Source organism: Somniosus microcephalus, chromosome 2 (assembly GCF_052327205.1).
Source record: "Somniosus microcephalus isolate GS21.2 chromosome 2, FLI_Smic_1.0, whole genome shotgun sequence".
NCBI lineage: Eukaryota > Metazoa > Chordata > Chondrichthyes > Squaliformes > Somniosidae > Somniosus > Somniosus microcephalus.
Window position 1 is genome coordinate 322,881,065 of NC_140988.1, and position 24,998 is coordinate 322,906,062.

Sequence of the window (24,998 nt, forward strand, 5' to 3'; positions counted from 1 at the left end):
TGCAATCACATCTTTCCTGTAATGTGGTGACCAGAACTGCATGCAGTACTCTAGCTGAGGCCTAGTGTTTTATACAGTTGAAGCATAACCCCCCTGCTCTTGTATTCTATGCCACGGCTAATAAAGGCAAGCATTCCGTATGCCTTCTTAACCATCTTATCTACCTGGCCTGCTACCTTCAGGGATCTGTGGACATGCACTCCAAGGTCCATTTGTTCCTCTGCAGTACTCAGTGTCCTACCATTTAATGTGTATTCCCTTTTCTTGTTAGCCCTCCCCAAATGCATTACCTCACACTTCTCCGGATTGAATTCCATTTGCCACTGTTCTGCCCACCTGACCAATTTATTGATATCTTCCTGCAGTCTACAGCTTCCTTCTTCAGTATCAACCACACAGCCGATTTTAGTATCATCTGCAAACTTCTTAATCATACCCCCTATATTCAAGTCTAGATCATTGATATATACCACAAAAAGCAAGGGACCCAGTACTGAGCCCTGCGGAACCCCACTGGAAACAGCCTTCCAGTCACAAAAACACCCATCAACCATTACCCTCTGTTTCCTGTCTCCGAGCCAGTTGAATCCAACGTGACACTTTGCCCTGGATCCCATGGGCTTTTAACTTTGTGACCAGTCTGCCATGTGGAACCTTATCAAAAGCTTTGCTAAAGTCCATATAAATTACATCAAACGCACTATCCTCATCTACCCTCCTTGTTACCTCCTCAAAAAATTCAATCAAGTTTGTCAGACGCGACCTTTCCTTAACAAATCCATGCTGACTATCCTTGATTAATCCATGTCTTTCTAAATGAAGATTTATCCTGTCCTTCAGAATTCTTTCCAATAATTTTCCCACCACCGAGGTTAGGCTGACTGGCCTGTAATTACTCAGTCTATCCTTTTCTCCCTTTTTAAATCTCCCTTTTAATCTTTGATTCCAATTTACCTGGGCCAGATGCATTCTCAACCCACTGAAGATGGCCTTCCTCCAGTTAAGTATTTTTACTCTAGATTGCTCCCTGTCCTTTTCCATAGCTGATCTAAACCTTTTGATACAGTGATCACTGTTCCGCGACTGACACTTGCTGCACTTTGACCCACCTCATTCCCCAAAACCAGATCCAGCAATGCCTCCTTCCTCGTTGGGCCGGAAACGTACTGATCAAAAAAGTTCTCCTGAACACACTTCAGAAATTTTTCTCCCTCTCTGCCCTTTAAACTATTACTATCCCAAGTCTATATTAGGATAGTTGATGTCTCCCAATATTACTACTCTATAGTTCTTGCACGTCTCTGTAATTTCCCTGCAGATTTGCTCCTCTATATCTTTCCCACTACTTGGTGGGCTACAGTATACACCTAGTAGTGTAATGGCACCTCTATTATGTCTTAACTCTAGCCATATAGATTCTGTCCTTGACCCCTCCAGGACATCCTCTCTCTCCAGCACTGTAATATTCTCCTTAACCAATACTGCCACCCCATCTCCTTTCTTTCCTTCCCTATCTTTGCTGAACACCTTATATCCAGGAATATTTAGTACCCAATCCTGCCCTTTTTTGAGCCAGATCTCCGTTATCGAGCCAGGTCTCCATTATCGCCACAACATCATATTCCCATGTGGCTATTTGCACCTGCAGCTCACCAACCTTATTTACCACACTTCATATGTTTACACACATGCACTGTAAACCTATCTTAGACCTTCTTATATTCTCTCTTAGTCTGACCCGACCTAATACCGTACTATTGTTTACTATAGTGCTATCTGTCTCTCCCAATCCTTTGTGCACCTTGTTTCTCCTTTCTAATGGCTACATCCTGGTGCCCATCCCACTGCCAAATTAGTTTAAACCCTCCCCAACAGCACTAGCAAACCCCCCCGCCCCCCCACGAGGATATTGGTTCTTGCTCTGTTGAGGTGCAACCCGTCCAGCCTATACAGGTCCCACCTCCCCCAGAACCAATCCCAATGTCCCAGGAATCTAAAGCCCTCCCTCCTGCACCATCTCTTCAGCCACGCATTCATCTGCTCTGTCCTCCTATTTTAATACACACTAGCTCGTGGCACCAGGAGTAATCCGGAGATTACTACCTTTGCGGTCCTGCTTTTTCATTTCTTTCCTAGCTCCCTGAAATCTGCATTTTGGCCTATTGTGTCAATGCCAGCTCAATGCTAGAGCAATCCATGACTAATCTCACTCCCCTACTCTCTGCTTTTATCCCCCTTCTACTTAATTATCCAATTTTCCATTAAAAGATGCAGTGGTGTCTGCCTCAGTCACTTGCTGTAACGAAGCATTTCGTGCTCCAATAACACTCTGTGTAAATACATTCTCCTATCTGCCTTGCTCACTTTTGGTGACAATTTTAAACTGATGACTCCTCATCATTGACTCCTCTATCACTCTTCATAATTTTAAAAACCTCAGCCTTTTCTATTCAAGTTGAAATAGTTCCAGTATTTCAAATCTCACCTCATAAATATAGTTGCCCATTCTTGGCAACACCTGGGCGAATCTACCCTGTATGCTCTCTATGGTTTTAATGTCCTATCTATAAAAGTACTCTAATTTTGGTCTAACCAATGGGCCATAATTTGCTGTCAAAATAACAGTGAGGCCAATGCCGTTCGCTGTTATTTATGGGTAAATGGCACTGCAACTTCAGGCACGGGGCAGATGCATGGTTAAACTCAAATATCCAAAAGTTGTTGTCCGAGTTGCGGCGCTCCACCATTAGCTTTACGAAAACGGCAACTTGCTGTCGTGCCTCATCATTGAAATGCATTGAATGCCGTGAAATTGTTGTATTTGCGCGGTAGATACAAACCAAACTCGCCACAGAAAGTTAAATCTTGTCCATTTCAGTCTAAGTACCCTTTTAACAACGTGATAAGTGTTAATTACTGCCAATCAAACTCTCTGGCACTGAAAATCAATTATTACAAGTGTGGAGGGTCATTCCTTTCAGGTTTTAATTTTTAAATGTAACATTTTAAATTGAACAATTTTTTTAACTTTTCCTTTCTGTCTCTTTTTTCTCTCTCTCTCAATCCACTCCTTCTTTCCCTCTCTTTATTTCTCTTACTGTACCTGATTTGACATTTCATTCACCCACTCCTATTTGCACTTCATTCTCAGTCATTGCGCTATTAATTTCACAATCCTTCAATCTGATTGGTTAAGGAGATAGGCAGTTGTTTGCCCTGTTCACTCAGGTCCCAGATGCCCAGTTTCCCTCGCTGTGACGTTATCAGCTCGCACTTTCAGCAACTTGCCACACACAAAATTTAAAAACCTAAACGTGCAAGGACAATTCTAACTAACGACAGAAGCCGATAGATGTCCTGCCACAGCAAATTATGGCCCAATGTGTGTATAAATTCATCATTATTTCTTAACTCCTACTCTATGCTGTTATTTATAAAATCCAACATTTTATTAGCTTTTTTTATAATCTCATACTTCAGGAGAATTATGTATTTTAACCCCATGGTCTCTTTTCATCCATACTTTCAGTGTCTTGGCTGTCAGAGTTACACTCCTATTCCTTGATTTTTTTTCTCCCAAAATGTATTACCTCACACTTATCCACATTAAATGGCACCTGCCTGACCATTTTGCTAACCTGCCTAGCTCTTCCTGACCGAAATTTTGAGATTGTGTTCCCTATATCCAGGTCCAAATCATCTCTCAATACCGAGAACAAAAGTGGACCCGTCACTGATTTTTGGGGTACACCACTTGCAGCCAATGTTCCCGGTAATTTTTTTGGCCCTGCGTGGCCTCTTTTTACATTGAAAATCCGGCTGTGTGGGTTCCCTGGAGCACTGTGCGGCTGCGCAGCCTACAAGGAATTTTGCTTACCACTCTTCTCCAGTCCAAACAGCACCTCTTAGTTTCCTGTCCATCAACCAGCTCTATATCAATGGTGCTACATCTCTTTTTATACCATACATCTAAACTTTTCAAACAAACCTCGTGAGCCACCTTATTGAATGTCTTGTTAAAATCCATATACACTATACCTACTGCATTCCTTTTATTTATCCAGTCAATTCTTCAAAAAGCTATATTAAATCCGCCAAACCGGACTTGCCTTTAACAAATCTATGCTGGCTGTCCTTGATTAACCTGTGCATTTCTAAATGTTCTCCTAATTTTATCTTGAATTATGGATTCGAAGAGTTTGGCTGCAATTGAACAAATAGAAATGACAAATTCCACAGTGCTTCTGTATCAGGGGTTTTACCACGGTGCATCGTATCATACCAAAACAATCAATAACACAAAGCATATCATTCATTATTGTCTCTGTAGATAATAAATATTTTAGTTTAGACCCAACCTGGATACAGTTCACAACTACAGGTAGACTATCCTTTATCCGAAAACCTCGGGACCAGCCGAGTTTCGGATAAAGGAGAATTTCGGATTTCGGAAGGTGGGTCGGCGGGGGGGTCGGCGGGGGGTCGTGCGCACGACTTACGCTGACGCTCAGCGTAAGTCAGTCGGGGTCGGCGGGGGTCGGGGTCGGGGCCGGCGGGGTACGCGGGGGGGGGGGGGTCGGCGGTTGTCGGGGCTGGCGGAGTCCGCGGGGGGGTCGGCGGTTGTCGGGGTCGGCGGTTGTCGGGGCCGGCGGGGTCCGCGGGGGGGTCGGCGGCTGGCGGGGTCGGCGGTTGTCGGGGCTGGCGGGGTCCGCGGGGGGGGTCGGCGGTTGTCGGGGCCGGCGGGGTCCGCGGGGGGGTCGGGGCTGGCGGGGTCGGCGGTTGTCGGGGTCCGCGGGGGGGGTCGGCGGCTGGCGGGGTCGGCGGTTGTCGGGGCTGGCGGGGTCCGCGGGGGGGTCGGCGGTTGTCGGGGCTGGCGGCTGGCGGGGTCGGCGGTTGTCGGGGCTGGCGGGGGGGTCGGCGGGGGGTCGTGCGCACGACTTACCCTTTATCCGAACTTCCGCAACCGGAACCCTCTAAAAACCGAAGGTTTTTTCGTTCAGCGTAAGTCGTACGCACGACTTACGCTGAACGAAAAAACCTTTGGTTTTTAGAGGGTTTCGGTTTTCGGAAGTCCGGATAAAGGGTAGTCTACCTGTAGTATGGTGTTCATTGAACAGAACACTTATTCATACCTTTAAGCTAATCATTAGTTTCCGTTATTGCATACATTAAAAAAGTGTTGCCATAATATACTTAGTGAACTATCTCATTCCATTCCTTGAACAGATGTTCCTTGAATAATTATATTTTCAAAACATATTTTTGAGATGGAAATGTTACTTCAACACTCAAGTGGTTTAACCATATTGAATTAAAGGAGTTAAAATGTTTGTGAATTTATAATGGGGAACAAAGGTAGACCAACTAAATACATATTTTGGTTCTGTCTTCACAAAGGAGGACACAAATAACCTCCCAGAAATACCGGGGAACATAGGGTCTGATGAAAGGGAGGAACTGAAAGAAATCAGTATTTGTAGGGAAATGGTGTTAGGAAAATTGATGGGACTGAAGGCTGATAAATCCCCAGGGCCTGATAATCTACATCCCAGGGTACTTAAGGAAGTGGCCCTAGAAATAGTAGATGCATTGCTGGTCATCTTCCAGAACTCAATAGACTCTGGAACAGTACCCATGGATTGGAGGGTAGCTAATGTTACCCCACTATTCAAAAAAGGTGGCAGAGAAAAAGCGGGGAATTATAGACCGGTAAGCCTGACATCGGTAGTGGGGGAAAATGCTAGAGTCCATTATCAAAGATGTAATAGCAGAGCACTTGGAAAGCAGTGACAGGATCGGACAAAGTCAACATGGATTTACAAAAGGTAAATCATGCTTGACTAATCTACTGGAATTTTTTGAGGATGTAACTGGTAAAATAGATAAGGGAGAACCAGTGGATGTGGTGTATTTGGACTTTCAGAAGGCTTTCGATAAGGTCCCGCATAAGAGGTTAGCGTGCAAAATTAAGGCACATGGGATTGGGGGCAAGGTATTGACTTGGATAGAGAACTGGTTGGCGGACAGAAAGCAAAGAGTTGGAATAAACGGGTCGTTTTCCGAGTGGCAGGCAGTGACTAGTGGGGTACCGCAGGGATCGGTCCTAGGACCCCAGCTGTTCACAATATATATTAATGATCTGGATGAGGGAATTGGATGTAATATCTCCAAATTTGCAGATGACATAAAGCTGGGTGGGAGCGTATGCTGTGAGGAGGATGTCATGAAACTCCAGTACGATTTGGACAGGTTAAGTGATTGGGCAGAAACATGGCAAATGCACTATAATGTGGATAAATGTGAGGTTATCCACTTTGGTGGCAAAAACAGGAAGGCAGACTATTATTTGAATGGCAATAGATTGGGAGAAGGGGAAGTGCAAAGAGACCTGGGTGTTCTTGTGCACCAGTCGCTGAAGGTAAGCATGCAGGTGCAACAGGCGGTTAAGAAGGCAAATGGTATGTTGGCCTTCGTAGCAAGAGGGTTCGAGTACAGGGACAAGGATGTCTTGCTACAGTTATACAGGGCCTTGGTGAGACCGCACCTTGAGTATTGTGTGCAGTTTTGGTCGCCTTACCTGAGGAAGGACGTTCTTGCCATGGAAGGAGTGCAGCGAAGATTCACCAGGCTGATACCTGGGATGGCAGGAATGACGTATGAGGAGAGATTGCGTCGATTGGGCTTATACTCACTGGAGTTTAGAAGATTGAGAGGGGATCTCATCGAAACCTATAAAATTCTGTCAGGCCTGGACAGACTAGATGCTGGAAGGATGTTCCCGATGGTCGGGGAGTCCAGAACCAGAGGTCATAGTCTAAGGATAAGGGGTAGGACATTTAGGACTGAAATGAGGAGGAATTTCTTCACCCAGAGTGGTGAACCTGTGGAATTCTCTGCCACAGAGGGTGGTGGAGGCCAGTTCATTAAATATATTCAAGAAAGAGTTGGATATATTTCTTAAGGCTAAAGGGATCAAGGGATATGGGGAGAAGGCAGGGACAGGGTACTGAATTTGAATGATCAGCCATGATCTCATTGAATGGCGGAGCAGGCTCGAAGGGCCGAATGGCCTACTCCTGCTCCTATCTTCTATGTTTCTATGTGAAGTCAGTGCCTTTGAGAATAGTAAGGTTTTTTTTCAATAATAAATGACTTCAAACACTGTCCTACTAAACAGAGAACAGCTATTAGTCTAAGCGATGGGAGCAGATAAATTTGGTGATCTGTTCGTCACACATATCTATAATTGATAGTCATCCCATTGATTGACAACAGTGGACCTTGCCAGGCAGCAATGTGTGCTGGCAGCAAACTGGAGAAATCCTGTTTGAAAAGGCTCTGCTATCATAGCACATTTTATTGTTGTACTTAAAACTTTATGTGCCGCTGTACACCCAAGTGTACATTAACACCTAACAGTTAGATTTACATACCACGTATACTACAATGTAACACCCTGAAAAACAAAAATGTCATCTAATTACTTCAGGGGCCTTCCTGAGCAATAGGCTTATGATGCCAACTGGGCCTTCTAGCTTTAAATCACAATGTCACCAGGTTCTACAAAATCACTATTGAATCTTATTGAATGGTGCAGATATTTGGAAGAAACTGACTAATCAGTGTACATTTATTAGATCTGTATGTTTCACAGAATGAGGTAACTGCAGGGAACTTATTCTCACAAAACGATGATCTGTTTTTTCCGCCTTGGGAGAACTCGTTCACCATTAATAATTTATGCCAGTAATGCTTTGTGAAAGACAACCTTCAATCCTGTTGTCAGATGTCATTACTGAGCAGTATGAGGACAGAGGTATGTTTCAGTGCAATTTATTACAGGTGACAGGTATTTTCAGTGGTTTGGGTTGTGGTAACTACCTACAGTTTGTGGTAAACCACTGTCATACCTGTCTGTGTCTGTATGTGTATTCCACTAGGTACAGGTCTGGACATGCCTCGGCTGACTCCTCCCACTATTCCAGGTATATAAGTGACTACCTCCCAGTCCCTTAGTATTCTGGACGGGTCGACCACTCGAGACAAGACCTTCATTCTTTAGTTAATAAAAGCCTGATTGTTACTCGCTCAACCTCAGTCTTTTGAGTAATTGATGGCGCATCACAGTTCAAATAGAATCAGCTAACTGCAGTTAGTAAAGATTTATCAGCTTATATCATGCAGTGTGTTTCTAAATACATTTAAAAGGGAACTAAAAATTCCAGTAATTCAGTAAATCTTTTCGTTAGTCACTTTTTTAATTGTTTCTTATTTGTAGTCACTTTTATTGTCATCGTCTGGATTGCCATGTCATATTTTTCTAACAATTATGAGTGACTGATGTAATGAAGACCTCAGTTAATGTACAAAATCCCTTTACAAGATTTGATTCTAATAAGATGAATGTTGTGGAACAGGGCATTTCACAGGAATGGAATTGAATCATTTGTTGGCACGGGGAAACACATACATGTGATGCAGTAGTTTAAATAAATTATAATACTGTAGAAAGGATGGACACAAGGAATGACAATCATTAAAAATGAATTGACTTCACCTCTTTTTCTCTTAATATTAAATAAAGCCTCTTCCCACTGATGGCATTCTAAGGCATTTGAGTCACTTGTGCAAAGAACACAACTCACTTATTCTGTTGTACACGTAGCTTCACATATCTTTCACACTTGTGTGCATGTTTCTATCACGTTAGTGTAATGCAGCAACTGTTGATATTGAAGAAATGTTAGGAGTGACATGTCTGACAAGCATAAATGAAACTCACTGCAAACTCATTTTAAACATATCAAGCTGTGACCCAGAAATTGGATCGCACCTGAATTGGAGAGTGATCCCAGCTACACGTGCCTCATGAGACCAGCGCAAGGACCACAGCAAGATGGTCTGCCGGCCTCATTAGGATAGTACTGGTGAGCTGCGGGCACCTTTAGCATCCTCAGAGGCAGCTTGTTGGTCGCAGGGGTTGCGCAGCAAGATCGGCTGGCTCAGATGCTGGCTTAGGCCCACAGTGGAGTCCGGGAGAAGGAGGTGGCAATCGGGAGGGGGGGGGGGGGTTGGTGGGGGGTGAGTAGTGGCCGGCAGTGTTAATGTGGAACCACAATAAGGTAAGTAAAAAATGTTAAACTTACCTTTTAGGTGGCAGCCTTCAGCGGTCCCTTTACAGACTGCTGGTTTGGCTGCCGAGTGCCCAAAAAAACCTGGACACTTACTGAGCAGCCCAATCCAATATGGCGGGCAGCATATTTCCAGCTCGGAAGCAGCACGTGCTGTCTACCCACTAGATTGGATCTTTCGGTGCTTGTTGCATCCTTGTAAAATGGATGCAGCACAATTTAATTTCTAGCCCTGTATTTTTAAGAGAATAACGTGTATTGAAATGGGTCAGGTTTTTACAGCAAACTAATTAGTTATCACAAGTAATGCACGACATTTGATGGTCCTGTTTATGCTTTATAAAAAAAAAATGAAAAATTGTACATTTTGTAGTTCAGTTGGCATTGCACACTATTAGAATTCAATCTGTACAGTAAGATTTCAACCCTCTTATAGCTATCCATTACTAAATTATTTCTTACTATAATGCTTCAGCTGCAAAAATTTGGAACCAAAATTATGGATTGTCAGGTTTCATGTCATCTCTTGCCAGATACAAACCAGAATGTAGGCAACATTCAACAATGAAATCACAAAATGTAATTATGGGGATGATTATGAGTTTAAAAAAAAAGTAGTCAAGACATCACAGAGGTAGACTTAAATAACATCGTAAAGCAAAATTAGTTCAATTTTCAAAAATCACAAAACAAATGTTTGTTGGTTTTGTGTCTGCTTCCCACTTTTAAAATGATTTATGTTATTTACGTTAGTAATATTGAGTTAATGGGCCAGTAATTCCTGTCCCAACGCGTGAGTATGGACGGGGTACTCACGCGTGGGCCCGGAGGAATTGCCGGTTTTCAGCATGCACAGCGCATGCGGGGAAAACCGGCATTTCCTCTCCTCTGACCCAAGGGGTTAAGAGGCGGAACGTGTGCGAGGTTTCAGGTAGCGCGTGCGCGCTGAACTTCCCTTTTTTTTTTTTTGAAGAGTTGCCCGTGGGGAAAAGACTCCGGTTTTTACGTGTGAAAAAAGCAGCCGTAAGTATTTACTTTTAACAGGTAAGTGGTCTATTAAGTAAAATTAGAAAATGTTTCCACAGGTTCATTATTTTTGAAGACTTTACAGTAAGGTAAGTGTATTTTTAACCCTGATTTTTTACATAATAATTTTTTTCAAAATTTAAAATTATTGTTTAAAATAGTTTTTTACAGTTATTTATAGTTCATTTAAGTAGTGCGATGTTTTTTTAAATTTTCTTTCAAGTTTAAGTAGTGTTTTGGGGCCAGGAGTTTTCATGAGTTTGACAGTTCTTACAATCAAACTCATGAATGAACTTTTGCAACCTCCCATTGGTTGCCCAGTGCTCACGTGATCCCAGCCGGCTCATCGCACTAAGTACGCCGCTGGGTCACGCACGCACAGCGCGGCAGGACCTGAAGCGGGCCAGTGACAGGAAATGCAATGCGGGCCAGGATTGAAATGTCAGCGCGCTGGGTAAGTGCACATCGGGGGCTTGCACGCGCGGCAAGCTCCCGATCCTAATTTCTGGGCCAATGTTTAGGATTACATTAATTAGCTGTTTCACATACTGTAAATGGAAAGTGCCTACCTTTCAAATTTACTAGAGCATATTGTGAACAAATCAGTTAAATTCTGATGAGTCTTACTTACTGAGGTCACAAGTTAATATCTGTGGGCAAGTAAATGTAGGTAGGACAATTTCCAGCTTGCCTCATATTGAGAGATACCAACAGTCTGTTGAGAAAAAGTCTTACAAGTGCAGAAGGATAGTTTTTGTTCAATTCTTTCAATTTTATGCAGGACAATTATGCTTTACCAAATAGTTTTGTTTCTCAAAACACACAAATTTTATTGGTGCTATGGAGGCCTGATGCCCCACTAGTAGGATCTCCTTCCCTGCTCGGTTGCACTGATGATGTCATTTATTGTCTGCATTCCAGAGCAACTCCAATGCAAACAGCGGGTGAGTATGGCTTGTGAACCACTCCAGGAAATTATCGTTAAACAATGGTTGAGGTACAATCTGTGGCACGTGGTCTATGGAAGGACAGGTTCTATGGACTGAATGGCCATTTCTCATTTCATGCCTTCTTGTGCAATTCCTGATCAAATACTGCTTAATGTGGTGCTGATCTACATCAGGGTTTTTTTGTATGCTTGTGCTGGCCTGAATCCTATAGCACTTCACAAAGAAAATTAATAATGGGAGGAAATATAGTAGCCTAAAACAGGAAGATACTGCCCATAAAACAGCACAGCTACAAAAGCTCATCCACAATTAAATCATACGATCTCAAGCCACTAAAATGTTGGAGTGGCTGTCAGGATATTGTTTTGTTCCTGCCATCCTCCATCACATTGAGTGACTAACGTCAGCTGCTTAATTATGGGAAGTCTGCGTGCTTCCTCACAGCAAGAATCAGAGGGTGAGTCTATTCCTTGCTGGTGTTGTCCACCTCCCAGTGGGTGGCTCGAGAGCAGCAAAGATGAAGTGCATTTTAATCACAGATGGTTTTTCATGAAAATTACCTCAAATAAAGGTAACCTCTCCTTTGAGATGGTACATCTATTGTTAACATATAAACTAAAAACTATTCATAAAGTGATTTAAGATGTCCAAGCTCCCTTATTAAGACACTTGGATGGCTTACTGAACACAAAATTCAAAATTATTTGATTCAAAAATTATGAATCAAGGAAAATATGTTTAATTAGTGGCCACCTATTTCCTTATTACGATTCTAGACAGAACATTGCCTTGCTTTGTACGCAGTAAGGCTGCTTAAACCCCTTGTGGCCCTCCCTTTCTCCTCCCAAACAGCAAGCAGTTTCTGTGCTTCAAACTAGCATCAGTGATGGCTGAAATAGGTGCCAAATCTGGGGCTGCTGTGATATTGCTGACAATAAATTGAGACTACAAAATTCGATTCACCTGTGATCCTCAACAGCCTTCAGTGAAGGAAGGTCTTAATCTCCTTTCCTTCTGCTGGCCTGCCACTGGTGCCAGCATTCAATTACTGAAAATGGGGATCAATGAGATGTGCTTAGATGGGGAATCTGAAAAATGTGCACAGAGAAACTGCATGTATGTTGAAACTACTAAAATCTTTCAGTTCTAACTGCTGGACAAAGTAACAAATATTTGTAAATAACCACTAAAAGAATAAAAATAGGAGGAACAACAGGTCTTGGACTGAATGTCGGAATTTCAAGAAAATATTGGGGAAATTCCATCCGAATAGAGATCAATGACAATGGATTGCTCAGGCAGTAAAAGGCGAGTGGGTGCCTCAGCTGGATGAACTATTCCTTCACCCAATTACTGTATTAAGTTTGTAACAAAAGGTTTCCAAATCAGTCTGTATTTTATGCCAGTACCTTTGTATAACTGAATAATTAAACCGGCATAAGTGCTAAAATTGCCTAAAAACAAAAACAGAAAAGGTTGGAATTAATAAGTGGGTCAATCAACATCTGTGGAGAAACAGAAGTCAGCCAGCCAGTCAGTTGATGTTTCAGATCTAAAACCTTCCCCAGGACTGGCTTTTAGATCTGAAGCATCGACTGGTTGACTTCTGTTTCTCCACAGATGCTGCTGGATCTGCTGGGTATTTCCAGCTTTTTCTGTTTTTGTTTTAAAATTTCCAGCATCTGCAGTATTTTACTTTTTGTTTCTATAATTTTCTTCTCATTAAAGAATGATCTTGCATTTATATAGCGTCTTTCACAACCTCAGGACGTGACAAAGCACTTTATAACCGCAGGACGTGACAAAGCAATGAAGTACTTTTCAAGTGTAGTCACTGTTGCAATGTAGGAAACATGACAGCCAATTTGTGCACAGCAAGATCCCACAAAACAGTAACGAGATAAATGACAAGATAATCTGTTTTAGCGATATTGGTTGAGGGATAAATATTGGCCAGGACACCGGGGATAACTCCCCTGCTCTTCTTCAAAATAGTGCTATGGGATCTTTTCCGTCCACCTGAGAGCGCAGACAGGGCCTAGGTTTAACGTCTCATCCAAAAGACGGCACCTCTGGCAGTGCAGCACTCCCTCAGCACTGCACTGTTACAGAGATAGGGAGGGGCAAGGCCATGAAGGGATTTAGAAGACACCTTCCATCACTTTGCTGATGATTGAGAGTAGACTGATGGGGCGGTAATTGTCCGGGTTGGATTTGTCCTGCTTTTTGTGGACAGGACATACCTGGGCAGTTTTCCACATGGTCGGATAGATGCCAGTGTTGTAGCTGTACTGGAACAGCTTGGCTAGAGGCACGACTAGTCCTGGAGCACAAGTCTTCAGCACGATAAAAGATCCCATGACACTATTCAAAGAAGAGCAGGGGAGTTGTCCCGGTATCCTGGCCAATATGTATCCCTCAACCCATTTATCTGGTTATTTATCTCATTGTTGTTTGTGGGACTTTGCTGTGCATAAATGTTTGCCTCATTTCCCTACGTTACAACTGTGTGTATATTTCATAAGTACTTCAATGGTTATGAAGTACTTTGGGACATTCTGAGGTGGTGAAGAATACAATATAAATGCAAGTTCTTTCTTTGCTTTCTAGAAATGTATTTATAGAAATAGCCTACCATTATTTTTTTTTAAACTATCTGACATTGCAGTGGGCATCCCATGTATTCTCCAATGAGTGCTTTATGGTGTTTTGGGGTTAGTTATTAGATCTGGACCACCCTAACCCATACCTAGCAGAGAATAGAGATATACGTTTCAGCTCACAAGAGACTCACAGCTTACAAAAACCATACTCCAGCCATGAAGACAAGAAAGGTGTTGTGAAAAAGCAGTGAGATGCTGGAATCTGAGGTTGAGCTTTGAAAAATAATTTACCTGGTAGGTTATTTGAATGACATGCGTCTTCTGCACACTGTAGGAATAAAGTCGAGCTTGACAGGTTCTAGGAAAACTACATGTTAAGCGTGCACCTTAAAATGTCATGATGATGTGGCAGATGGAGGTGTCATACATTGTCTCTGAACTCTGTGTTGTATCAAACGCCAGCACCTGTCTGTTTATTTCAGCCTGAAGCTGAACTGCAATTAGTAACCACGTACTAATAACTCCACAAAAGCTATACCCATAGAGGGCCTATAGAGATGAATATGTGATATTGTAGTGTGTAGAGGATGTATATCAACCACAGAATGAAGAATACCTTGCCCGTTAAGTATTTTATCTTCATTCCACATCCTCCAGAACATAGCAGCATAGGATTTAGAGCCACTGGTGGGTGTTGATGGAGACATGCCAACCAACTTTGGGGACACTAGCTTGCTTTGATGCAGGTAATATATTGTGTGCGCCAGTGCTGCTCACTGTACTATATGACCACCACCCAGCTAGGCACACACTCTGTGCTGAGTGTAAAATTTGTGCCTTTACCCCTTGTATGCTAATGCTCTATAAATTTATACCACAAGGGGTCAAATGTTGCAGATGCTGGGGTCTGTAACAGCACCACGCTACCATACAACCCTGCCACGGCAACCACTGCAAGACATGCCAGATCAGCAACACAGTTACCATCGTCACACGTGAGGACACCACCCACCAGGTACATGGTACATACTCATGTGACTCGGCCAACATTGTCCACCTCATACGTTGCAGGAAAGGATGCCCCGGAGCATGGTACATCGGCGAAACCATACAGACACTGCGACAACGGATGAACGGACACCGCACAACAATCGCCAGGCAGGAGTGTTCCCTCCCAGTCGGGGAACACTTCAGCAGTCAAGGACATTCAGCCTCCGATCTTCGGGTAAGCATTCTCCAAGGCGGCCTTCGAGACACACGACAACGCAAAATCGTCGAGCAGAAACTGATAGCCAAGTTCCGCACTCATGAGGACGGCCTCAACCGGGATCTTGGGTTCATGTCACACTACATGTAACCCCACCTGACATAGAGTCATCCAGACTCAAGTCGTCGTTGGCTTGTTCTCTCTGCACAGATGCGGCCGGACCTGCTGTGATTTCCAGCAAAGTTTTTTGGTTTTTTTTCTGTTTTTCATACAGGCCCCAGCATCTGCAACATTTGACCCCTTGTGACCCCACCTCATTGTTCTTTGATGTAATGTTTTCCTGACTGACCTGTTTGGACACCATTCACACCTTTGATTGCTGTGATTATCTCTCTGCCGAGGTGTGATAAAGGGCAGTTAGAAAGATTACCTGTAATCATCTGGCAGTTTTCTCTGACTATATATGCTGTGCCTGTATGCTTCTCTTCACTTCACCTGACGAAGGAGCAGCGCTCCGAAAGCTTGTGATTTCAAATAAAGCTGTTGGACTATAACCTGGTGTTGTGTGACTTCCTACATTTGTCCACCCCAGTCCAACACCGGCATCTCCACATCTTGATCTAATCCACTTTGTAGAAAGGCGAAGGACTTTGGCAACAAGAGGTCTGACACCAGAATCAAAAAAACTTTTAACTGGGTAAAAATGAACTGGCACAAGTGCAAAGGTCCTGGGCTTTATACAGCACTGGATAGGAGACAACGGGGTAGAAATTGGACTTCTTTGCACCAGTTTTATGGGCGTAAGACGGGTGCAACAAGGTCCAATTTTGGGGTCCAACATTCTGTACCCTCAAGGACAACTGAGAAACGTCCAATCCGAATTTGGGTAGGGTTATTTTTAGGCATCCAAGGCAGCCACCTAAAACAGGCGTTAGGTCCCTTGCGTCTGTTTTAGGACTCCTTTGCCAAATTGGGCTGCCCTGAGCGGAGCCGCAGATGTGATTTAGCCTACAACCGCCACAGAAAAAGTAACTTTAATTGATTTTTTTAAAAATTGATGTGGAGCCAGGTGGAGCAGGAGTGTGCCTCCAGGCTTCACAGCATTCCTGATGGCCGCAATCGGCCAATCCTGCTGTCCGCTTCCCCCGAACTTACTTGAGGGCCAGTGCCAGCAAGGCAGGCAGGCCGATACTGAATTCTTCAGTTGGGCGAGGTACCTATGGAGGCGCCCAGGCACTGGCAGCTCACCGCGACAATGTAGATGAGGCCCAAGGACCAACTTGTCCCAATCCTCGGGCCTCTGTCGTCAAAAAACTGGCCTAAACTAATTTCTAGACCAACGTGTGTTACCACTAATCTGCAACATCATAACGACATTTTTATGTGTGCGCTTAACCAGACAACACCTTAACAGTGGATGAAAGATATAGAATGTCTCCCTTAACGCCCTCTTCAAATCCCTTTAGTCTGACTTCCGCCCTCTTCACAGCATTAAGACTGCCTTGGTCAAATAATATCGTCTGTGACTGTGGCGATGGTGCAGTATCTCTCTTTAACTTCTCTGCACCATTTGATACAAGATCCCACGATAATTATAGATGAGGGAGAGCATTTGATCCATCTTAGTTCATCCATCCAGATATCCTACAATCCACCCATTGGCCCGGATTTTGCTGTCAGTCGCAAACGAATGGCGCTCGCCGTTCATTACGCTTACACTTGCCCACAGACTTTCTATGGGCTCTTGCACTGCGATTTATGGTAATTAGAAATGCATTTCATCGCAGTGCCTTCTACAGGGGATCTGGGACCTGTGTGAAAAGGGCAAGCAATGGTGTGTCTCTTAAACCAATCAGATTGAAGAATCCTTACTGAGGCACACAGAGTCTAAACCAGGAAGTGTAAGTTAGAATAGTTAATTCAATGTAAAATCAGATACAGAAGGCGAAATAACAGAGAAGAAAAGAAAGATGGCGATAAGAGAGACAGAATATTCTTTAAAATCTCCAACAATTAAAATCTGAAGGCATGAGCCTCCACACTTGTAAAAGTAAATTGTCAGTGCCAGAGAGGTTGTTTGGCAGTAATTAAAACTTAAACTTGAATTGACAAGCCCTAACTTTTTCTGGCGTGTTTAGTGGGTAACTAGTCGGGTAAGTACCACAACCTTCCCCACCATTACATGTATGTGAATGCCGCGTCTCTCGCCAAGATACCAGTGTAGCGCAGTTTCTGGAGGAGCAGGGCAACTCGGACAGCAACTTCCTGATTTCTGCTTTCAACTGCGCATGTGCGAACGCCGGAAGTTGCTGTCCGATTTACTCCATAATAACGGTGAGCATTGATAGTCTCTGCGAAATCTGTGCCATTCAATTAGTTTTTAAAATAACTCCAGTATTTTTGCCTCAATCACCCAATTGGAAGCCCATTGCAATTTCTCTGTGTGAAGAAAAACTGGTCTCAGTCCTAAATCTACCCATAACTAGCCTGAACCTGTGTCCCCTCATCCTATTCAATCAATTTGCTTTTAAGTAATTTTGGAATGTACTTTCTGCATACTGTTGACTAGATTATAATTAGAAACATAGAAGTTAGGAGCAGGAGTAGGCCATTCGGCCCCTCGAGCCTGCTCCGGCATTCAATGAGATCATGGCTGATCATCCAAACTCAGTACCCTATCCCTGCCTTCTCCCCATATCCCTTGATCCCTTTAGCCAAAAGAAATATATCTAACTCCTCCTTGAATATATTTAATGAATTGGCCTCAACTGCCTTCTGTGGTAGAGAACTCCACAGGTTCACCACTCTCTGGGTGAAGAAATTCCTCTTAGGGCGCTAATGGGGTGTGCTAATCAACCGAATTTTTTCCCTTTAGTTTCTTTAATGTGTCCTTGTTACTCAGACCTGACACAAGGGATCGACCCTCATGACACTTGTCTGCACTCCCTCCATTGTTTGACGATCTCCCTTCTGTGTCGATCACCAGAATTGTAGACAATACTCAAGATGAGGTCTAACCAGAGTTCTATGCAGTTTGATTATGACTTCCTCTGACATATATTCTACTGCGCTGGCTATATCGTTCAAAAATTCTATTGGCTTTATTGATTTCTGCTCTGCAATGGTTGGACATGCTCAATGTTTAGTCTGCTAAGACTCCTAGGGGGAAAAATTCAGTTGGTTGTGCCTCCGGTTAGCACCTTAAGAGGGTGCCAAGTGGGGTGCAAAGCAACTAGCGCCCGGGCGCGGTGATATCTGCGCCTCTCGCGAAATTGTCCGGACATTTTGCGGTGGCGCTAAACACTACTGCCACGATCTCGTGCGCCGGCAGATTGTGACGTTAGTCGAGTGCGCAACGCCCCATTAGCGCCCCGGACTGGAAATTGAGTGGCGCCCCCTGCCTTACCGCCTGCCGCTAGCAATGACAGGTTGAGGGGAGCGTTATGCTGTCAGAAAGGGACTAGGGGAGTGCTATTTAAAGGCGACCACTTCCTGCCTTTTTTTGCCGGTGACATTTTTGCACCACGCATTCTGAGAGAGAGAGAGAGAGAGAGAGAGACACTTCTGGAGAGATTCAATGCTGTGTGAAGGAGTTTTGGGTACTGAGCAGCACTTTGCAGGTTGACTTTGATTTGATCTTCCTTGCATCGATTTAGAAGCGACTATGGGGGTTGCACCCTGAGCTCTTTCCCTGGGCCTCTCCATTGTTCTTTCCAGCAGATTTGATGTACAGGTCTCTCCAGGCTGAGATTCAAGGCTGCAATGAGCAGGGTGTGGATGGAGTGCAAGATCGACCCTCCCCTTTAAGAACTGGCCGGCACCAGTGTGTCTGTGTTCCATTGCTGGCAGGCATCACATGGGCTTCGCCAGCGCTCTGAGGTAGCACCTCGCTCCTCGGCGTTAGCGCCTTGAGAGGTCTGTAGCGCCTGATTTAGCGCTCCAATCACCTCCAGGGGCGATAAAAGCCAAGTTTGCTGTCGGAGGCGAAAATTAGCGCCAGGCGCTAAACTTAGCGCACCGCCAATAATGGCGCCCAAATGGCGATACCGAATTTTTCCTCCCTAGTTCTCTTTTAACTTCATCCATAGCTATGTGAACACTACTCGTGAAGTATATGAGTTGCCTTTTTTTCCTCCACCATCTATCATCTCCTAAACCCAGCCATCCTTATCCTGTCTTGCACTAAGTTCCACGACCCCATCATCCCACCCTCACTGACCTATTCTAGATCCCTGTCCCCCCAAAGTGTTAAATTTAAAATTCTCATCCTCTTTTTCAAGTCTATCTGTGGTCTTATTCCATGATACCTCTTCCAGCTTTATGTTGCCTTTGGTCTTCTTAATTTGGTCTTTTTGCATCCTTTGCCCCCTTCATTCCATTACGATGGCAATGCCTTCAGCCTTCTTGGCCTCATTCTCTGGAATTCCCCTTCCTGAATCTTCTGCTTCTCCACTTCTCATGCCACCTGTAAAACGTTTCTGAAAACCTACCATTTCAGCTAAGCTTTCAGTCACCCAACCTAATCTTTCCCCCATAGCTAGCAGTCTGTTCCTCTTTTCTTCCCTCTCTGTAAACAGCATGGGATGTTTTCTATGTTAAAGGTTCTATATATATGCAAGTCATTGCTGTTGAATTAAAAATAATTATATACAGTACTGGCATCACAGCCTCAATGTAAAAATGGCAGCACTGATTAGGAGGCCAATCAATGCATCCTAGTTTATTTTAAATTTACAGATTTGTTTTATCATGAGAGTTCAGACACCTTATTTGCCAATTTTTTTTTCCTTTTTCCCAGTCTCTGCAGGTCATGCAAGAAAACATCGGCTGCAAATTTCTTTGGAGCTGCTCCACTCCTCCATCGTAACTTCACTGAACGTGCGGTGAAAAACCTGCTTACATGTGTTAATGGGGTTTCCGCCACACTTCCAGCAAGTTATGGCGGCGGAGTGGGAGAAGCTCTGAGGAAATTCCCAGCCATTATCAAGAGGGTGGACAGGCATCATGCTGCCAGCTTTCTCTTGATACGAAACTAAAATGGTTCCTAGGAAGTTTGTGAGGGGACTCCTCTTTCATAGAAACATAGAAGATAGGAGCAGGAGTAGGCCATTCGGCCCCTCGAGCCCACTCTGCCATTCAATGCGATCATGGCTGATCATCCAAACTCAGTACCCTGTCCCTGCCTTCTCCCCATATCCCTTGATCCCTTTAGCCTTAAGAAATATATTTAACTCCTTCTTGAATATATTTAATGAATTGGCCTCAACTGCCTTCTGTGGTAGAGAATTCCACAGGTTCACCACTCTCTGGGTGAAGAAATTCCTCCTCATCTCTGTCCTAAATGGCTTACCCCTTATCTTTAGACTGTGACCCCTGGTTCTGGAACATCCTTCCTGTATCTAGTCTGTCTAGATTCATGACTGAATCTGCATTGCACCGCTCGACAAAGCATGACATTGTTGCTTCACCATGCTGCTCCTCAAGTTTTTAAAAATATATTCGGGTAGGGAGGCTTCTTTGGCTTGAGAATAAGACCTCTTTAAGGCCTTAGCTTGCAATATTCCTTCAGGGATCATAGCATACTGTGGTAACCGCATAAAGTTGTGACTCAGTCAATATTGTGCAGAGGTAAACATCAAAAAGAATCGATGTCTGTGTAATGCTGCACAAAGCAAGTCTGATAAAATGTAAATGGATGAATTGGACTGCTATTATTTCACTCCATCATTATCACCATATACTTCTTTTGTTTACTGTTTCAAAGTCAAAAATAAATAAAACAATTGCATTACAGTATGCTACCCTGTTGAAAGTTGTTTTTAATAATATTCAACTATCAAGTCTGCAGCAAACATTCTATATTAAAACAACCCCGCAAAGTGTTGGTAGAATTTGATCACTATGTTGATCTGAACAGTCCATGGAAAGATCCAGCAAGCAGTGGACAGTGAACAGACACAATCTCGTTACCAAACAGCCAGCGGTCGTAGCAGACAATGGATTCTGAAAGGATTTGAAAATCATAAGATAAGATACTTTAGCGTGTCAACCAAACCAAGGGCAATGAGACCCACAGGCGAGTTTGTCACTGTGCACTCAACAAGCTAAACAATATGGCTGCAGGCAGCAATGACCCTGTCCATCAACACCTTTAGCCTTAATTGAGATAACTCAGTCCAATAGTGCCAACAGTGCATTTCCAGCATTAGCTAAACCACGCTTCTTAAAGAAACCACACTGTTTTCTGCAAACATACCTGTGGTATTTGTCCAACGTATCTTTTGAGGTCATTTCAATCTTTGAGAGTCCGATTTAAACAGAAAATTGTAGAACATAGATAGAACTTTACCAACAAGTTTGAAAAAATACATTGATATTTAAGATTCCACTGTGCTCAAATAACTATATTTCAAAAGATAAAGCGCATCATTTAGCAGCAAAGATGATGACAAACCTGAAATTCCTTTAAGTTTCTAATATTAGAAAACTGAAAGGAAACAGGATTAGAGTAGATAGGTGTGATGGGCTACGTGGCCTCCTTCGGTCCTTCCATTTTTATGATTCTATGAAAATATCCAACTATCCCACCTGCTCTTTTATGACACAAAAAATTCCATGCTGTGAGGTGAAGTACATGTTCCCCTGGAACTTTTACATTAAAAATTGTACATTCCAGTTCATTTTACAACTGTTGCCACTCGGAAAAAGACCCGTTTATTCCAACTCTTTGCTTTCTATCTGCCAACCAGTTCTCTATCCAAGTCAATACCTTGCCCCCAATCCCATGTGTCTTAACTTTACACGCTAATCGCTTATGTAGTTGAAGTTTTTTTTACAGGGCTAAAAATAAACTTACCTTTTTTAAAAGTATTTTTAAATTATAAATGATTGAAAAAAATTGTTTCCTGCCCACAGCAGTGTTTCATTCCTGCAGCAGCAGGCCAGAAAGAGGAATGGCCTTGAGGGGGCAGATTGAGGGGCCGAGTCAACCAATTTTTAGTATCCCAGGTACTTAAAAAGCGTATGCGATTGCACAGACCTGACTACATCCACAAGCTCTACTGATATATTTAACTATACACGAGCAAACTGCTGCTTTCCCCTAACTAGGGAACAATGCTAATGGAGGAGCATAACTCAATATTCCCTGTTCTTGTCACTGTAAAAACAGATATCAGTGTCAAGCAGCACTGAGCGTGAAACTGCAGCCGAAAAGCAATTGTGCCCTTTCAGAGAGGCCTGAAAAGCTAACTCTAACACCCAAACCAGTATAACATTCTCCTTTTGTTTCTACATAGGACAGGAGTTTTAATTCTGTAATATTCTCGAGCAGTCTGCATCACACACTGAATTCAGAACAGTTTTACACTTCAGTCAAAAACTATTCATGAAATAATATGAATATTATACCAGGTGGCAGTGCATTTAAATTAGTACATTCCATTTCTTACAGGAGAGATCAATAGACAGGTACAAGGGGGTGTGCATTGTTATATGAGGGGATACATTAGATATACTGACCATCTGTTTGCCTGGTTCATAATGATAAAAACATTGCAATTTCAGATCTGCATTATGTTTCATGAGCAAGTCTTCTGGTAGAGAGTTTAAAAAATGAATAAATTTAGCTTTATTTTAAAAAGTGCATTTTGTGCTCAAGGTGAGTGTTGTGAAATGGAACATTTTTCTGTTTTCAGGCATTCAGTGTCAGCAGCAAGCACTCCCAAGGCACGTATAACAAAGTTAGATGCAAAGTAATGATACCTCTACACATCCCTGATCTCAGAAGACCAACTGCAGGTACACTAGAGTGACATTTCTCTATTTCCCGCATCAAGCACTCTGTGGTCTCCCGAGTGTGATTGCTGATTAGTGTTGAATTGGAACAGTTTTTGTGTACGAGCAGGATGCTTAATGCCACTTCAAAGAGGAGACTTTTCATTCCATCAGTGTGGACTAGATTTGAACCTGGGTTCAATGTGTGTAATGCACAAGCTCACTGCATCACCCAGTACCCGCAGGTGAAATTCTTTTTGAACAACTGATCAGACTGAAACCTTAAATGTTGGAACAGTCCAGTTACAGCAGAGTGCTTCATCTAGCATGGGGAGGAAGGAAAAGACAGAGAATAGGACTACAGATTCACCTGCAGCACATTTTAGTACTCAAACCAAGCTGGCCAAAGACCATCATTTAACAAGACTGACATGAATCTTGTCATTCATATGGAAATGACTTATGAAGTAATACTAGGTGGCCTGCTGGTGGCGCTGTCCAGGGTGAGTATAAATACTCAGGCATGGGCCCAGCTTATTCAGGACATTCTTTAACAGGAACTAGTGAAGGACACAACTAGATCTCCATGTTGAAAAACAGTTGATTAAAGCCTTGTTTAATACTCAGACCAAGTGCCTAGTAGTTTTCTTACGTCAGAGACTATAACAACAACTTGGATTTATATAGCGCCTTTAACATAATAAAACATTCCAAGGCGCTTCACACGAGCGATATCAAACAAAATTTGACACCGAGCCACATAAGACGACATTAGGGCAGATTGGTCAAAGAGGTAGGTTTTAAGGAGCATCTTAAAGGAGAAAAGAGAGGTAGAGAGGTTTAGGGAGGGAATTGCAGAGCTTAGGGCCTCAGCAGCTGAAGACACGGCCACCAATGGTGGAGTGATTAAAATCGGGGATGCGCAAGAGGCCAGAATTGGAGGAGCGCAGTTATCTCAGAGGGTTGTAGGGCTGGAAGAGATTACAGAGACAGGGAGGGGCGAGGCCATGGAGGGATTTGAAAACAAGGATGAGAACTTTAAAATTGAAGCAGTGCTTAACTGGGAGCCAATGTAGGGTCAGTGAGCACTGGGGTGATGGGTGAACGTGACTGGTGTGAGTTAGGACACGGACAGCAGAGTTTTGGATGACCTCAAGTTTATGGAGGGTGGAAGATAGGAGGCTGGCCAGGAGAGCGTTGGAATAGTCAAGTCTAGAGAGGCATAGGGATCTCTTTGCCTAGTCTAGATCCTTTTGACAACAGTGCAGCCTCGAATGATACAAAAAAATGGAATAAACCAGAAAAATAGTAAAGATTTTATGAAAAAACTGGAAGTTGAAATCCTAGAATAACATTTTAGAAGACTGGAAGCTAATACTGACAATCTCTAACCATTAGTGTTCGAAGTAATTGCTCATTGCATCTCCATAAAACATGGGCCAGCTCTTTACAGGAAAGTCACAGAATTAGGGGTAGTCAGTGCAGGCTAATGACCTAGCAGCACTGCAGTGCCATGATTTTCCACAACCCAGCAATTGTCAGTACTAAAATCACATTGCCATACCATGAATTTCCACAACTTGCTAATTGTCACTAACAGTAGAAAAAGCACTGCAATACCTCAAGGCTTATCAAATATGTCATTGGTCAGTAACACTCAAAACTCCTCAGTAACAAAAGATCTGATTAATAATAATCAAGGGATAGATAGTATTAATGCCAACTCATAGTGTCACCCAATTCAGCTCACCGTCTTCCTGTAGCAAGTACAATCTATATTTTTGCCATTAACCCCATTTATGGTAGCCACTTTGGTTACAATGAATGGCGACATGGGGGGGGGGGGGTCGCTATACAATCAAGTCCTTCTTTAAATTATTGATTAGTTTGCCTTATCCATAACGTTACCTTACCATGGCAAGTCAAAGACTGCAGTGCAAGTCTCTCTCTTCAATCACTTTCAGAGTTTATGGAGAGGAAGTCACAATGATTTATTTACCTGGCATTTTCCTGTGCGGATGTCGTATAAAGCCATTGAGCCATGTCGAGCTCCGACTGCTATTCTGTTACTCCTCTCACAGTAGCTTACCATGTAGAACCTGAAATCCACAGAGAATAACAAAAGGACTGAAATCTACTGGCACGTCATAGCAGCGATCCAGCAACAGCGGCAGTGTGCTTTGAGGTCACTAATCTTTGCTTTTAAAAATTCCAAATCATAAACGAATGTGTTATTCCTAATATACATGAATAGTTTTAGGTTATTGTGCATGTTTTTTCATGTAACAATTGTTAAAAATATTTG

General features: G+C 43.1%; 1 protein-coding gene across 4 annotated transcripts in view; it reads right to left on the reverse strand.

Annotated features, from left to right (window-relative positions):
* The window catches only part of wdr7 (WD repeat domain 7), an 836,682-nt gene that overhangs the window by 133,547 nt on the left and 678,137 nt on the right, over positions 1–24,998 (reverse strand). For all 4 annotated transcript variants that reach the window (XM_085974490.1, XM_085974481.1, XM_085974472.1 and 1 more), the window contains one exon: positions 24,693–24,792. In XM_085974490.1, the coding sequence (XP_085830616.1) occupies positions 24,693–24,792 (100 nt within the window). The remainder of the gene's footprint in view (positions 1–24,692; positions 24,793–24,998) is intronic.